This window comes from Schistocerca americana, chromosome 5 (genome assembly GCF_021461395.2).
Source record: "Schistocerca americana isolate TAMUIC-IGC-003095 chromosome 5, iqSchAmer2.1, whole genome shotgun sequence".
NCBI classification, from domain to species: Eukaryota; Metazoa; Arthropoda; class Insecta; order Orthoptera; family Acrididae; genus Schistocerca; species Schistocerca americana.
The window spans coordinates 556,857,921-556,873,325 of NC_060123.1; the positions used below are offsets into that span (position 1 = coordinate 556,857,921).

The 15,405-nt window shown below is 40.8% G+C and overlaps 1 protein-coding gene across 1 annotated transcript in view; it reads right to left on the reverse strand.

Annotated features, from left to right (window-relative positions):
- LOC124615932 (macoilin-1) overlaps nt 1-15,405 on the reverse strand; it is a 178,455-nt gene that overhangs the window by 40,987 nt on the left and 122,063 nt on the right. Inside the window, exons 10-11 of the mRNA XM_047144118.1 lie at nt 10,543-10,701; nt 1,524-1,709 (exon numbers count right to left, since the gene is read on the reverse strand). Of these exons, the coding sequence (XP_047000074.1) occupies nt 1,524-1,709; nt 10,543-10,701 (345 nt within the window). The remainder of the gene's footprint in view (nt 1-1,523; nt 1,710-10,542; nt 10,702-15,405) is intronic.

Here is a 15,405-nt window from a genome sequence, read left to right on the forward strand (position 1 = left end):
ACGCGCACGCGCCCACACACACACACACACGCACACATTCCGGCCTGGGGTCGGCAGTCACGTTTGCAAGAGGTGTGCCTCCTTTTGTGTGTGTGTGTGTGTGTGTGTGTGTGTGTGTGTGTGTGTGTGTGTGTGTGTGTTTTTACTAATGAAGGCTGTGCCTGAAAGATTTTATGTGAGTGCCTGCCTGCAATTTGACACATTTTCTTTAGTAAGTAAGAATCTGTGAATCTTAATATCTGATCAATTATGAAGAATCAAATCATCAGAGATTAAGTTCCTCCACTTGACAGTACGATATTCATTGTTAGACCATAAAAGAAATACTAATATTAGACAAACACTAAATGTTGAACCTATTACAAACGTAACTGAAAAATACAAATCAAACTGAAAAGACCATGTCCAACATATGTCAAATGCTAGAATAACTAAAACAACTATTGATAATTAAATGGACACCCTAGCTGCAAACAGGCATTGATGTACTTCATTGGGGACATGTTGAAAATGTGTGCCCCGACCGGCACTCGAACCCGGGATCTCCTGCTTACATGGCAGACGCTCCATCCATCTGAGCCACCGAGGGCACAGAGGATAGTGCACCTGCAGGGACTTATCCCTTGCATGCTCCCCGTGATACCCACATTCCCAACATGTCCACACCACTACATTTGTAGTGCGCCTAATAGATGTTTGCCCATCATACTCATTACTCGTGGCAGATTAATCCACCAAGTCCCGTACGAGTTTGGGCATAGCGTGTGCGTTCGCACAAGAAGGTCAATGGCCAGGAAGCCATATTTTAACTATAAACGACGGTAAGCAGGAGATCCCGGGTTCGAGTCCTGGTTGGGGCACACATTTTCAACATGTCCCCAATGAAGGACACAACGCCTGTTTGCAGCTAGAGTGTCCATTTAATTATCATTTCATTTCTGGTAACGGTTCTTTCAGGAATATATATTACCATCATATATAGTTAAAACAACTACGGAATATAACCCAACCAGCAAGCGGAATGTTTGACGTCTCTTAAAGAGATGGCGTGAACAATTCTGAGGCGGAATAGGCAAAAGGCCTAATCCTCGAAGACAGTGCTGCTATCAATAATGATGATGATGATGATGATCAAAAAGCTAGGATCAAAAGCAGTATATTATTGCAGAGAACTCTAAATAATAGTTGAGATTAAATAAATCTTACTAACTACACAAAGGCCCATAATATTAACTACAACAAAAATATTAACGGTATTATCCTCAAGTATATGACTACAGATGAGGACGTTAACTATATTCTGATATGTATCCCTGTATGGATACTTATCTTCAGCATGATACCTCGCACTGGAATACCATAAAACATAAACTCATATTTTTAAAGAGGGTATTTCACCAAGGTCTCATATTCCCTTTGTCCGATAGTAATCTCATTTCCTTTGGCACTGATTAACACAAGATAATTTTATAATCTTAAAATTTATGTGTTAAGCATATAGTACAATAAAAGCTGTGACTCACTTGTTAGATACTGCTGCCATAGCAACAGCCCGTGCTGCCACTGCCTCCTCAGCCTTCTTTGCTTTTCTTTCTGCTGTCAGCTGCGCTTCAAATGAGCCCCGTAATCGCCTTTCCTCTTGTAATCGACGTTCTAGTTGAGAAATTGTCTGCTTGTCAGACTGTCTAGCAGTGACTAAACCATGGAGCCTGCAAACTTTGTTCTATGAGTGTACATTTATTACATATTTAAAACTAGTGAAAATGTTATGAAAAAGTCTATCCACTAAAATGACAGGCTGCAGCAAGAGAAACTACCCATTTCTAAAAGCTACTTCTTCTGCTCTACCTTCTGTGCATTGCTGCCTCTTTTCCATGTCATATTATTCTGCATACGTTGAGGTTTAACAAAGCAAATGAGGAGTCAGTTAAAGGGCCCAATTCCCTTTGTTAAAATACAGTAAGTTGCGAATTTATCCTATACGTCCCATAGGATATTCGTTTTTATGAGAAAGAGCCTTTTAGTTCACTGAAACTGTGTTTTATTTTCAACAGCTAATGCCATAACAGTAATACCATTGTTTGCTGATTTCTGATACAGCTTTAATCACTTCCATTATTTTTTACCATGAGACCGGATATTACAGGGCTGCAAAAACAGTTCTGGATAATGGCGCACAATTTTCTATTTGGTTGTTTCAGGAATTATGCTGAGGAATGGAGTGCAGCAGCACCTTACAGTACCAATCAGACCTTACCAGTGAATGAAGAAGGCCCAATGGAGATCTTGCATGGCCAATAACCCTGCACCAGCAGCATGTGGTAGAAGTGCAATATGCAAGATAGTATCAAGCAGCCAATTCATGTCAGTGTTAACACACATGTAAAGCAATTTGGGCTCAAATGTTTGAAAAATACATGGTTTGGAGCAAGTAAAAGTAACAAATAAGAAACAGGCCTCCTTCCTCTCTACAGTGGGTGTGACTACCAAGATACCATATCCACTGTTTAGTGAAAAATCAACTATTGGTGAGAATTCACCTGAACAATTTTTGAAAGAATAAAACAGACCAACATCTACACTTTCCCAATGAATTAACTTTATGGAATTACATATTTCCTCTTCAGATGTGTGTACACCCACATGTAAGAAGTGTTGAATAATTTCATACACTCAAACCATTCATGGTTCATGGTGTGGGTTCCTGTTATGTCCTAGTTCATGAACCACGGGCAACGTATGAGTGGCCAAGTAAGTGGTCCTGACAGTCGGGATACCAGTTACTTTGGAATAAGGCTGGGCGTCTCGGACATATTCTGAGTCGTGGTCACCTTAGTGCTCAGACGGCAAAGACTACCAAATCCACCGGTTAGTCCCTCAACCGTTAGGGGTAAAACTCAGTGGGATCCGGGGAAAGTAAGGCTAGCAACCTGCTTCCCTGGTACTGTAAATATGATGCTGGCAACAATCAGAGCAAAATGCCTCAGACCTCTGGAGGTGACGGAGTCCCACCTCTAACTGACAAACCAGGGACTCCTAAGACACGACTCGGCAAACGAATGGTAATGAGATGGGGAGCTATTAATATCAATGGGGGCTACACTGGGAAGAAGACAGAGCTAGCAGAGGCTGCAAGTAAGATGGGGTTGGTCGTTTTAGCTGTTAGTGACATTCGGGTAAGGGGTGAGAAAGAAGAGGAAGTGGGAGAATACAAGGTCTACCTGTCAGGAGTCAAAGCAGGAATAGCACAATGGGGTGTAGGGCTTTACATCAGGAAAGAAATAGAACCCAGCGTAGTTGCAATAAGGTATGTAAACGAATGACTGATGTGGATAGATTTGACAGTGTCGAGCAAGAAAATTAGGATCGTGTCAGTACATTCGCATTGTGAAGGGACAGATCACGATAAGATGGATAGTTTTTTGAAGCACTCAGTGATGTAGTTGTTAGAGTAAAGGACAAGGACAGTGTTCTGCTCATGGGTGATTTTAATGCCAGGATTGGAAATCGAACAGAAGGGTATGAAACACTTATGGGTAAATTTGGAGAGGATATGGAGGCCAACAGGAACGGGAAACAACTCTTGGATTTCTGTGCCAGTATGGACTTAGTAATCACAAACTCCTTTTTTAAATGTAAGAACATTCACTGGTATACTTGGGAAGGGCGGGGAACCAGATCTGTCATTGACTATATAATATCAGATCAGGAATTCAGGAAGGCTCTGAGGGACACACATGTATTCAGGGGATTCTTTGATGACACTGATCACTATTTAATCTGCAGTGAAATTGTTATTGTGAGGCCGAAAGTGCGGGAGGTCAGGTCCATATGTAGGAGGATAAGAGTGGAGAAACTTCAGGACAGGGAAATCAGGCACAAGTACATAACAGTGATCTCAGAAAGGTACCAGTTAGTTGGATGTAGTCAATTACAGTCATTGGAAAAGGAATGGACAAGGTACAGGGACACAGTACTAGAAGTGGCTAAAGAATGTCTTGAACAGTAGTGTGTAAAGGTAAGATGAAGCACACAGCTTGGTGGAATGACAGTCAAGGCAGCCTGTAAAAGGAAAAAGAAGGCGTATCGAAAATGGCTACATACTAGAACTCAGGTAGACAGAGAAAGTTGTGTTGAGGAAAGAAACAAAGCCAAACAGATAATTGCAGCATCCAAGAAGAAATCTTGGGAAGACTTTGGAAACAGGTTGGAGACTTTGGGTCAAGCTGTTGGAAAACCATTCTGGAGTGTAATAAGCAGTCTTCGAAAGGGAGGTAAGAAGGAAATGACAAGTATTTTGGTCAGGTCAGGAAAACTGCTGGTGAACCCTGTTAATGCCTTGGGCAGATGGAGGGAATATTTTGAAGAGTTGCTCAATGTAGGTGAAAATACGATCAGTAATGTTTCAGATTTTGATGTACAATGGGATAGGAATGATGATGGAAATAGAATCACATCTGAGGAAGTGGAGAAAATGGTCAATAGATGGCAGTGCAATAAAGCGGCTGGGGTGGATGAAATTAAGTCGGAACTCAGCAAATACAGTGGAATGTCAAGTCTTAAATGGCTACACAGGATAATTGAAATGGCGTGGGAGTCGGGACAGGTTCCATCAGACTGGACGAAAGCAGTAATCACACCAATCTTTAAACATGGAAACAGAAAAGATTGTAACAACTACAGAGGTATCTCTTTAATCAGCATTGTGGGTAAAATCTTCTCAGGTATTGTTGAAAGGAAAGTGCGAGTATTAGTTGAGAACAAACTGGATGAAAATCTGTGTGGGTTTAGGCCTCTTAGAGGTTGTCAGGGCCAGATCTTTAGCTTATGACAAATAATGAAAGAGTGTTACAAGTGGAACAGGAAATTGTATCTATGCTTTGTAGATCTAGAAAAGGCATATGACCGCGTTCCTAGGAGGAAGTTATTGTCTGTTCTACGAGATTATGGAATAGGAGGCAAACTTTTGCAAGCAATTAAAGGTCTTTACATAGATAGTCAAGCAGCAGTTAGAGTTGACGGCAAATTGAGTTCATGGTTCAGAAAAGACAAGGCTGCAACCTGTCTCCACTGTTGTTCATATTATTTATGGATCATATGTTGATAACAATAGACTGGCTGGGTGAGATTAAGATATGTGAACACAAAATAGGCAGTCTCGTATATGCGGATGACTTAGTTGTGATGGCAGATTCGATTGAAAGTTTGGAAAGTAATATTTCAGAGCTAGATCAGAAATGTAAGGACTATGGTATGAAGATTAGCATCTCCAAAACGAAAGTAATGTCAGTGGGAAAGATATATAAATGGATTGAGTGCCAAGTAGGAGGACAAAGTTAGAACAGGTGGACAGTTTCAAGTACTTTGTTGTTGTTGTTGTTGTTGTGGTCTTCAGTCCTGAGACTGGTTTGATGCAGCTCTCCATGCTACTCTATCCTGTGCAAGCTTCTTCATCTCCCAGTACCTACTGCAACCTACATCCTTCTGAATCTGCTTAGTGTATTGATCTCTTGGTCTCCCTCTACGATTTTTACCCTCCACGCTGCCCTCCAATGCTAAATTTGTGATCCCTTGATGCCTCAAAACATGTCCTACCAACCGATCCCTTCTTCTAGTCAAGTTGTGCCACAAACTTCTCTTCTCCCCAATCCTATTCAATACCTCCTCATTAGTTACGTGATCTACCCACCTTATCTTCAGCATTCTTCTGTAGCACCACATTTCGAAAGCTTCTATTCTCTTCTTGTCCAAACTGGTTATCGTCCATGTTTCACTTCCATACATGGCTACACTCCATACAAATACTTTCAGAAACGACTTCCGGACACTTAAATCAATACTCGATGTTAACAAATATCTCTTCTTCAGAAACGATTTCCTTGCCATTGCCAGTCTACATTTTATATCCTCTCTACTTCGACCATCATCAGTTATTTTACTCCCTAAATAGCAAAACTCCTTTACTACTTTAAGTGTCTCATTTCCTAATCTAATCCCCTCAGCATCACCTGATTTAATTTGACTACATTCCATTATCCTCGTTTTGCTTTTGTTGATGTTCATCTTATATCCTCCTTTCAAGACACTGTCCATTCCGTTCAACTGCTCTTCCAAGTCCTTTGCTGTCTCTGACAGAATTACAATGTCATCGGCGAACCTCAATGTTTTTATTTCTTCTCCACGGACTTTAATACCTACTCCAAATTTTTCTTTTGTTTCCTTTACTGCTTGCTCAATATACAGATTGAATAACATCGGGGAGAGGTTACAACCCTGTCTCACTCCTTTCCCAACCACTGCTTCCCTTTCATGCCCCTCGACTCTTATAACTGCCATCTGGTTTCTGTACAAATTGTAAATAGCCTTTCGCTCCCTGTATTTGACCCCTGCCACCTTCAGAATTTGAAAGAGAGTATTCCAGTTAACGTTGTCAAAAGCTTTCTCTAAGTCTACAAATGCTAGAAACGTAGGTTTGCCTTTTCTTAATCTTTCTTCTAAGATAAGTCGTGAGGTTAGTATTGCCTCACGTGTTCCAACATTTCTACGGAATCCAAACTGATCTTCCCCGAGGTCCGCTTCTACCAGTTTTTCCATTCGTCTGTAAAGAATTCGCGTTAGTATTTTGCAGCTGTGACTTATTAAACTGATGGTTCGGTAATTTTCACATCTGTCAACACCTGCTTTCTTTGGGATTGGAATTATTATATTCTTCTTGAAGTCTGTGGGTATTTCGACTGTCTCATACATCTTGCTCACCAGATGGTAGAGTTTTGTCATGACCGGCTCTCCCAAGGCCATCAGTAGTTCTGATGGAATGTTGTCTACTCCCGGGGCCTTGTTTCGACTCAGGTCTTTCAGTGCTCTGTCAAACTCTTCACGCAGTATCTTATCTCCCATTTCATCTTCATCTACATCCTCTTCCATTTCCATAATCTTGTCCTCAAGGACATCGCCCTTGTATAAACCCTCTATATACTCCTTCCACCTTTCTGCCTTCCCTTCTTTGCTTAGAACTGGGTTGCCATCTGAGCTCTTGATATTCATACAAGTGGTTCTCTTCTCTCCAAAGGTCTCGTTAATTTTCCTGTAGGCAGTATCTATCTTACCCCTAGTGAGACAAGCCTCTACATCCTTACATTTGTCCTCTAGCCATCCCTGCTTAGCCATTTTGCACTTCCTGTCGACCGAGCGAGGTGGCGCAGTGGTTAGCACACTGGACTCGCATTCGGGAGGACGACGGTTCAATCCCGTCTCCGGCCATCCTGATTTAGGTTTTCCGTGATTTCCCTAAATCGTTTCAGGCGAATGCCGAGATGGTTCCTTTGAAAGGGCACGGCCGATTTCCTTCCCAATCCTTCCCTAACCCGAGCTTGCGCTCCGTCTCTAATGACCTCGTTGTCGACGGGACGTTAAACACTAACCACCACCACCACCACCACTTCCTGTCGATCTCATTTTTGAGACGTTTGTATTCCTTTTTGCCTGCTTCATTTACTGCATTTTTATATTTTCTCCTTTCATCAATTAAATTCAATATTTCTTCTGTTACCCAAGTATTTCTATTAGCCCTCGTCTTTTTACCTACTTGATCCTCTGCTGCCTTCACTACTTCATCCCTCAGAGCTACCCATTCTTCTTCTACTGTATTTCTTTCCCCCATTCCTGTCAATTGTTCCCTTATGCTCTCCCTGAAACTCTGTACAACCTCTGGTTCTTTCAGTTTATCCAGGTCCCATCTCCTTAAATTCCCGCCTTTTTGCAGTTTCTTCAGTTTCAATCTGCAGTTCATAACCAATAGATTGTGGTCAGAATCCACATCTGCCCCTGGAAATGTCTTACAATTTAAAACCTGGTTCCTAAATCTCTGTCTTACCATTATGTAATCTATCTGATACCTTTTAGTATCTCCAGGATTCTTCCAGGTATACAACCTTCTTTCATGATTCTTGAACCAAGTGTTAGCTATGATTAAGTTATGCTCTGAGCAAAATTCTACAAGGCGGCTTCCTCTTTCATTTCTTCCCTCCAATCCATATTCACCTACTATGTTTCCTTCTCTCCCTTTTCCTACTGACGAATTCCAGTCACCCATGACTATTAAATTTTCGTCTCCCTTCTCTACCTGAATAATTTCTTTTATCTCGTCATACATTTCATCAATTTCTTCATCATCTGCAGAGCTAGTTGGCATATAAACTTGTACTACTGTAGTAGGCATGGGCTTTGTGTCTATCTTGGCCACAATAATGCGTTCACTATGCTGTTTGTAGTAGGTAACCCGCACTCCTATTTTTTTATTCATTATTAAACCTACTCCTGCATTACCCCTATTTGATTTTGTATTTATAACCCTGTAATCACCTGACCAAAAGTCTTGTTCCTCCTTCCACCGAACTTCACTAATTCCCACTATATCTAACTTTAACCTATCCATTTCCCTTTTTAAATTTTCTAACCTACCTGCCCGATTAAGGGATCTGACATTCCACGCTCCGATCCGTAGAATGCCAGTTTTCTTTCTCCTGATAACGACGTCCTCCTGAGTAGTCCCCGCCCGGAGATCCGAATGGGGGACTATTTTACCTCCGGAATATTTTACCCAAGAGAACGCCATTATCATTTAATCATACAGTAAAGCTGCATGTCCTCGGGAGAAATGGCTGTAGTTTCCCCTTGCTTTCAGCCGTTCGCAGTACCAGCACAGCAAGGCCGTTTTGGTTAATGTTACAAGGCCAGATCAGTCAATCATCCAGACTGTTGCCCCTGCAACTACTGAAAAGGCTGCTGCCCCTCTTCAGGAACCACATGTTTGTCTGGCCTCTCAACAGATACCCCTCCGTTGTGGTTGCACCTACGGTACGGCCATCTGTATCACTGAGGCACGCAAGCCTCCCCACCAACGGCAAGGTCCATGGTTCATGGGGGGTTCAAGTACTTAGGATGCATATTCTCACAGGATGGCAACATAGTGAAAGAAATGGAAGTGAGGTGTAGCGCAGCTAATGCAGTGAGTGCTCAGCTACAATCTACTCTTTTCTGCAAGAAGGAAGTCAGTACCAAGACTAAGTTACCTGTGCACCGTTCAGTCTTTCGACCAATTTTGTTGTATGGGAGCGAAAGCTGGGTGGATTCAGGTTACCTTATCAATAAGGTTGAGGTTAAGGATATGAAAGTAGCTAGGATGATTGCAGGTACTGGTAGATGAGAACAATGGTAGGAGGGTGTCTACAATGAGGAAATCAAAGAAAAGCTGGGAATAAAAAACACTATAGACGTAGCAGTCAGGGCGAAAAGGGTTAGATGGTGGGGTCATGTTACACGTATGGGAGAAGCAAGGCCCCAAGAGACTCGTGGGTTCAGCAGTAGAGGGTAGGAGTAGTCAGGGTAGACCAAGGAGAAGGTACCTGGATTCAGTTAAGAATGATTTTGAAGTAGTAGGCTTAACATCAGAATAGGCACCAATGTTAGCACTGAATAGGGGATCACGGAGGAATTTTATAAGGGGGACTATGCTCCAGACTGAACACTGAAAGGCATAATCAGTCTTAAATGATGATGATGACGCAAACTATTTGTGGCTGCGGACCCTTTCTTCTCATCAGTCATACAAATGGAGAGGCTGATATCCTGGAAACTAATTTATTCTAGTAGTCTACACTAAGGAATATATTTTCTATGTCAGCCAACATGAATCTTAAGATAATATGGCACAGGTACTGAGATAACTGCTGTAGTCATTAACGATGTGGTGTGTTACTGGGTGCTTCTACACCCCCGCACTTTATGGTTACTACAAAACAGCTGGTAGACAACATGGAAAGAACATCTACTGGTGACCTTAATCCAATTCCGAGTTTATCCCTCTTCCCACTGACAAGGGTTCAGTACTGTAATCATCAACGGCAATGACTATTTCTCTCTGTACATTTTTCAACACTTCTGCTTATGAATCTCTCACTACTATGACCCCATTCCAAAAAACCAAAGCAGCCTCCAGTAGTTTGTCAAAGCATTAAGTCCATACCAGAACCTGTCACTCTAACCCACTCTCACCTCACACCAGTAATGTCACCCACCACCTTGTATACCAATCTTTTACATGCTTCCAAAAGACCATAAATCCTGCTCCACTGATCTTCTTATAGGTCACCCCACAGTACCTGATTACAAAGCTCTCACAAAAGACTCTCTTTCCCAGATTACTTTCTTCTCCACTGGGGAGATACCAGGAAGAAGGACAAGAAGAAATGTAATGTGAAAGAAAGCGTAATGTGAAGACAAGATTTAGAGGAGCCATTACAACCACAACCAAGTTTGCTGTAAACATAATGAACACATACTGTATTGTTCAAGCTAGTGATTTATGGATCCGACATCAAACATTGTAAAATGAAATAAATATGCAGAATATTTAAAATATAATTTTACATTTACAATAAAATTTTTGTTAAAACTTAAAATTTCACACTACATCATTTGTTCATCACTGGAAAATTGTAAAAACTAAGTTTCAAAATCTATGATACAATGTAACACACTTACTTTGACTGAAGGTTATCATTATCCTGCTGAAGCTGAGAAAGCTCGTTTTTAACACTCTGCTCGCCAGATACAAGTGTGCTTATCTGGCTACGCAGTTCCTGTTCTACTTGTCTGCTCAGCTGCAGATCAACTTTGAACCTTCTTACATCAGCTTCTAACCTGTAAAATATGAAATAAATTTGTGCAGGTTGAATTATATATGTTCAGCAACTGTTCTATGTGACAAAATCTGAAACATGAAGTTGTACACTTAACAACACAGAAACTGGCTGTTGACAATCACAAACAGAGATCAAATCCTATACACCACTGACTTAAATGAAATCCAACATGTCAGCTTTTTCATTCATATTGTGAATATGCAAAAGAGGATATACTATTTCAAAAGTTACACACAATTGATTCAATCTGTATCCTAAACCTATTCCAAAAAGATAGAAGCTCTTTTCTTCAAATGTAATACACTGTTGTTATCTACTGTGTAACTAAACTGAAAACTTTCTGTTGGTGGTTACTTTTAATCATAATTTCTCACAACACAGAAATGAAGGAAATGACAAAAAGTGATATGAAATGTTTCTTCAGAGTAACTGTCATAAGAATGTTACTGTCTATGCAGTATTTCTACGTAACAGCTGTGTGAACAGAATGCAAAAAGTGGGAGCTAAGCCTGCATGGAGAAAACAAAAAAAACATAGTTAGATGTTACAGACCATGCTTTTTTAAAAAGAAAAAGAAAAAAAGCAGTAAAGAGCAACAAATAATTGTTGCAGACAGAAAGAGTTTTGAATTATAAAAGAGATATGTATTAAATATTTATTCTATGTCCAACAAGCAATGAAGACCTAAGAGGTAGTACCGTTGTTCCGAGTGACGATTTTGTACCATTGAAGAATTTCCCCAAGATTTCCAGGCTCTTCCTACTGGAAATCTTACTTTACTACTTTTAGTATTATACACGTGATGCATACATGCGGACGGTATCGATCTCTGGCGTCAGCATGCCTTTATGCAAAGTAAAATTGTTCTGTGGTCAGAGATGCCAGGCATGGATAACAGTTTTAAGCATGTGCAAGTGCGAGAAGTGCTATGGTGTCATCTGCATGATGGGTCGCTGTTTAGATGGCGGATAGAGAGGAGTGCATCATTTCGGAACTAGTGCCTTGCAATCCTACTGATTTTGGGAGCGTCGGCATCCCGTTTTGAATTTGAACTGGGCCATTCACCTTTGCTCGAACAGTATTCCTCTGGGATACTTCACACTGGATTTTGTGCTGAAGAGCGAGTTGAGTTTATTGTTGACTGTAGTGTCACAAAATTGTACCCTCGTAATGTTCTGCAAATTTCTATGTATATGTGGGTAATCGGATGCATTTCTGTTGTAGACCTTCGGGGTTTTGTAAATCGTGTTGAATTGTGTGCGTAACATTCAAGAGGTTGATTTGTGTGTGGTCACATTAGTGCATGTTACATTTCAGTGAATTGTAATAAATTTTGTTAGTGGTTCTTCTGTAACTGCTCCAATGCCGATTTTCTCACGACTGGATTGGGTGAACTGGCGTTAAGTCATTCACATGTCAGCATCTCTATGGCCAGTTACAGTGCACTAACATTAAAGAGTTTCTGAACTTAAGCTTACTTGGTTTAGAAAGAATACCAAGGATGATTTTAAATTTAAGTTATTTGTTTTAATGTTTAAAGAAAAAGGAAACTTGGGAAATCCAGAACTTCTTTGATTACTCTAAATACCTTGGAGTGTACTATTTTTTAAAGGTTGTAATTCCTAACGTTAAAGAGAAAGGAAATTTTGGGTGATTTAGAATTTCAGTAACTACCTTTAAATATTTTGAAAGATTTTGTGTTAAAAACTCCATGATATTAATGTTTCAAAGATTATTGCTTTCAATGTTTTAAGAAAAAATATGAATTTTCTGTATACCTTACAGAGGACACATTGAGTACAGAAAAGCACGACGAAAAAAACTGTTACACACATAGCTTTCAGCCAAAGCCTCCTTCAGAGGAGAGAAAAAAAAAGCTAAGCAAGCACACACTCACACAAACAAGCACATCTTATGCATAAATGACCACTCTCTCTGGCTGCAGCAGCCAGAGGGACAGCCATGTATACATGACGTGTGTGTTGGTGTGTGTGTGTGTGTGTGTGTGTGTGTGTGTTTCTTTCTTTTGTGAAGAAGGCTTTGGCCAAAAGCTACGTGTGTAACAGTCTTTTCGTTCTGTTGTCTGCATCTCATGTGTCATCTTTAAAGCAGTTAGCATTTCCCCTTTCTAATATTGTCATCAATTACTTATTTGTTGTTCAGAAAGTCGTGTTCAATCATTCAGTACTTGGTAACACAGATACACAAGTGATGTAATCCTCTCAACTACAAACTAAGTACACTAGATTAGAAACATCTGTGCCCACAACCAGATTCCAAATGGTCCATTGTGGTGCTTTAAACAAAGCAGCCTGAAGACAATGGATTTTAAACTAGCACTGCCATTCACACCAGTAGCTAACATATTCTGAATACAATATGAATTTTTTTCCCCAACACCAAAAGAAGCTAAGGTAAAACTGATGATAAATTTACCAGTGAATAACTCTGCTCATTCTGCAGGAGAAGAAAATAAAAATCAATACTGACACTGACAGCAAACCAACCCTCCCCTTTTCTTTTTACAAATGCAGATGAAGTGCCATATGCAATTTGCAAAGAAAATACGTGTTACACCTGAAATAATGGAGTAAGCACTTGGAAAAATGCAGCAACTATGGAAAACACTAGATACATCTGTCAAGACAGCATAGTGGCTGCTCCTAATTCTGCTGTAGGATTTTGGTAGTCTGGTTGATAAAACTAGTGACATCACAAAAAAGAGCAGAACATCCTACAACTTCAATTTTATGAGTATACTGATGGAGATGTTAGTGGTTAAACCAAAACAGTGTACACAAAACAACAGTTTATTTACAGTTTTATCAATAATTCTGTAAGTTATAGGCTCTGGCCACCTTTAGAATTTTCATCATTATCACTGCACATCACCATTCCACACCGTGGTGTCCCATCGTGAGGAATCCTCATGTGTATGAAAAACCTTTGCAGCAACATGCTTCAAACCATTGTTACTGTAAAGTAATATCAATAGACCTTGATAGCAATGACATGGCACATAATGTTTCAAACCAGACATTTTTCATAGTAGTGCTGTTGTTTATGGCAAATTATCCAAAGGTATTGAGACAATAACTGGATAGGACTGTACTGAGGAACTTGTCGGATTGAAGACAATTCATGCAACATTCACTAGTTAGAAATGGGATGATTTGGGCAACCAACAGAAACAGTTTCATAGTCGCAACATTGAAATACTAAATGACTTTAAGTAAACAACTTTAAACAAATATTATACTGAGCATACTATGATCGAATACTCAGGTATTCATCAGGAACGTGGGTAATGTATAAAAGGCAGTTCAGCAGGATACAAGCTTGTGAAATGAAACATCTAAGAAGCAGGTTAGGACTGTAATAGTGAAAGAGAGACCTATGCAAGAGACCACAGTAAAGAAAGACAATAAATACTACAGAAGAACCGGTGCCTAAAAATTCAGTGCTGATCTACAAAATAATTGTGCACACATATGGATCTGAGTACATAAATTATCTTTTAAAAAAGAAAACAACATTTGCTGTGTGTGAATGCTAAATTCAAGTTGCGTGATATATTCTCAAGGTTGTTTTTTTTTTTGTGGTTTTAGGGCGCAAAACTTCTATGGTCATTAGCGCCCAGCCCGTGACGTAGGAAACAGCAAAAAAACGAAATTTAAAATCAGCAGCAATGGGAACAAAGTCATAAAATTTGAGAAACTAAAGGCAGAAGGAATGCTTAAAAATCCACTAATAAAAAGGGGTTGGTTGTCCCCAAAAAAAGCTTCAAATGACTGACGTCATTTCACTGTCACTAATAAACTGTAGAACGCGGTCGACTGAGCGCGTGTCATCTGCTAAAATCGACGATAGATCAGGCAATAGCTGTAGACGGGAGCGTAACGGATTAAAATAGGGGCATTCAATTAAAAGGTGTCTGACCGTCCACAGCTGAGAGCAGTGGGGACAGAGTGGGGGAGGATCACCGCTTAAAAGATGTCGATGGCTAAAAAGACAGTGCCCTATCCGGAGTCTAGCTAAAATTACCTCCTCCCGACGACGACGCGTTCGGGAGGAAGAGGTCCAAGCGCAAGGAAGGGCTTTCACTTCCCGCAATTTATTATGGGGAAGTGTTGACCAATGTGCATGCCATAAATGAGCAACTTGGCGACATAAACCGCTCCGGAGACCGGTAAACGGAAGAGACTGAATAGCTGGCCGAGGAAGAGAGACTGCAGCCTTGGCCGCTATATCGGCCGCCTCATTCCCACAGATACCAGCGTGTCCCGGGAGCCAGAGGAACGCCACTGAGACGCCCCCCAGGTGGAGCAAGCGCAGACAGTCCTGAATCCGGTGGACCAGAGGGTGCACAGGGTAAAGAGCTTGGAGACTTAGGAGAGAGCTGAGAGAATCTGAGCAGATTACGTACTGTATCCGCTGATGGCGGCGGATGTAGTGGACAGCCTGGAGAACAGCGTAAAGCTCCGCAGTATAAACCGAACACTGGTCGGGAAGCCGAAAGTGATTTGGGGTGTCGCCAACAATATAGGCACTCCCTACACCTAACGATGTTTTCGAGCCATCGGTGTAAATAAATGTGGCTTCTGTCATTTGTGCACATAGAGCAGCGAATGCCCGACGGTAAACAAGTGTAGGGGTACCATCCTTGGGAAATTGACATAGGTCTCTGAGCAAGTCGATCCGG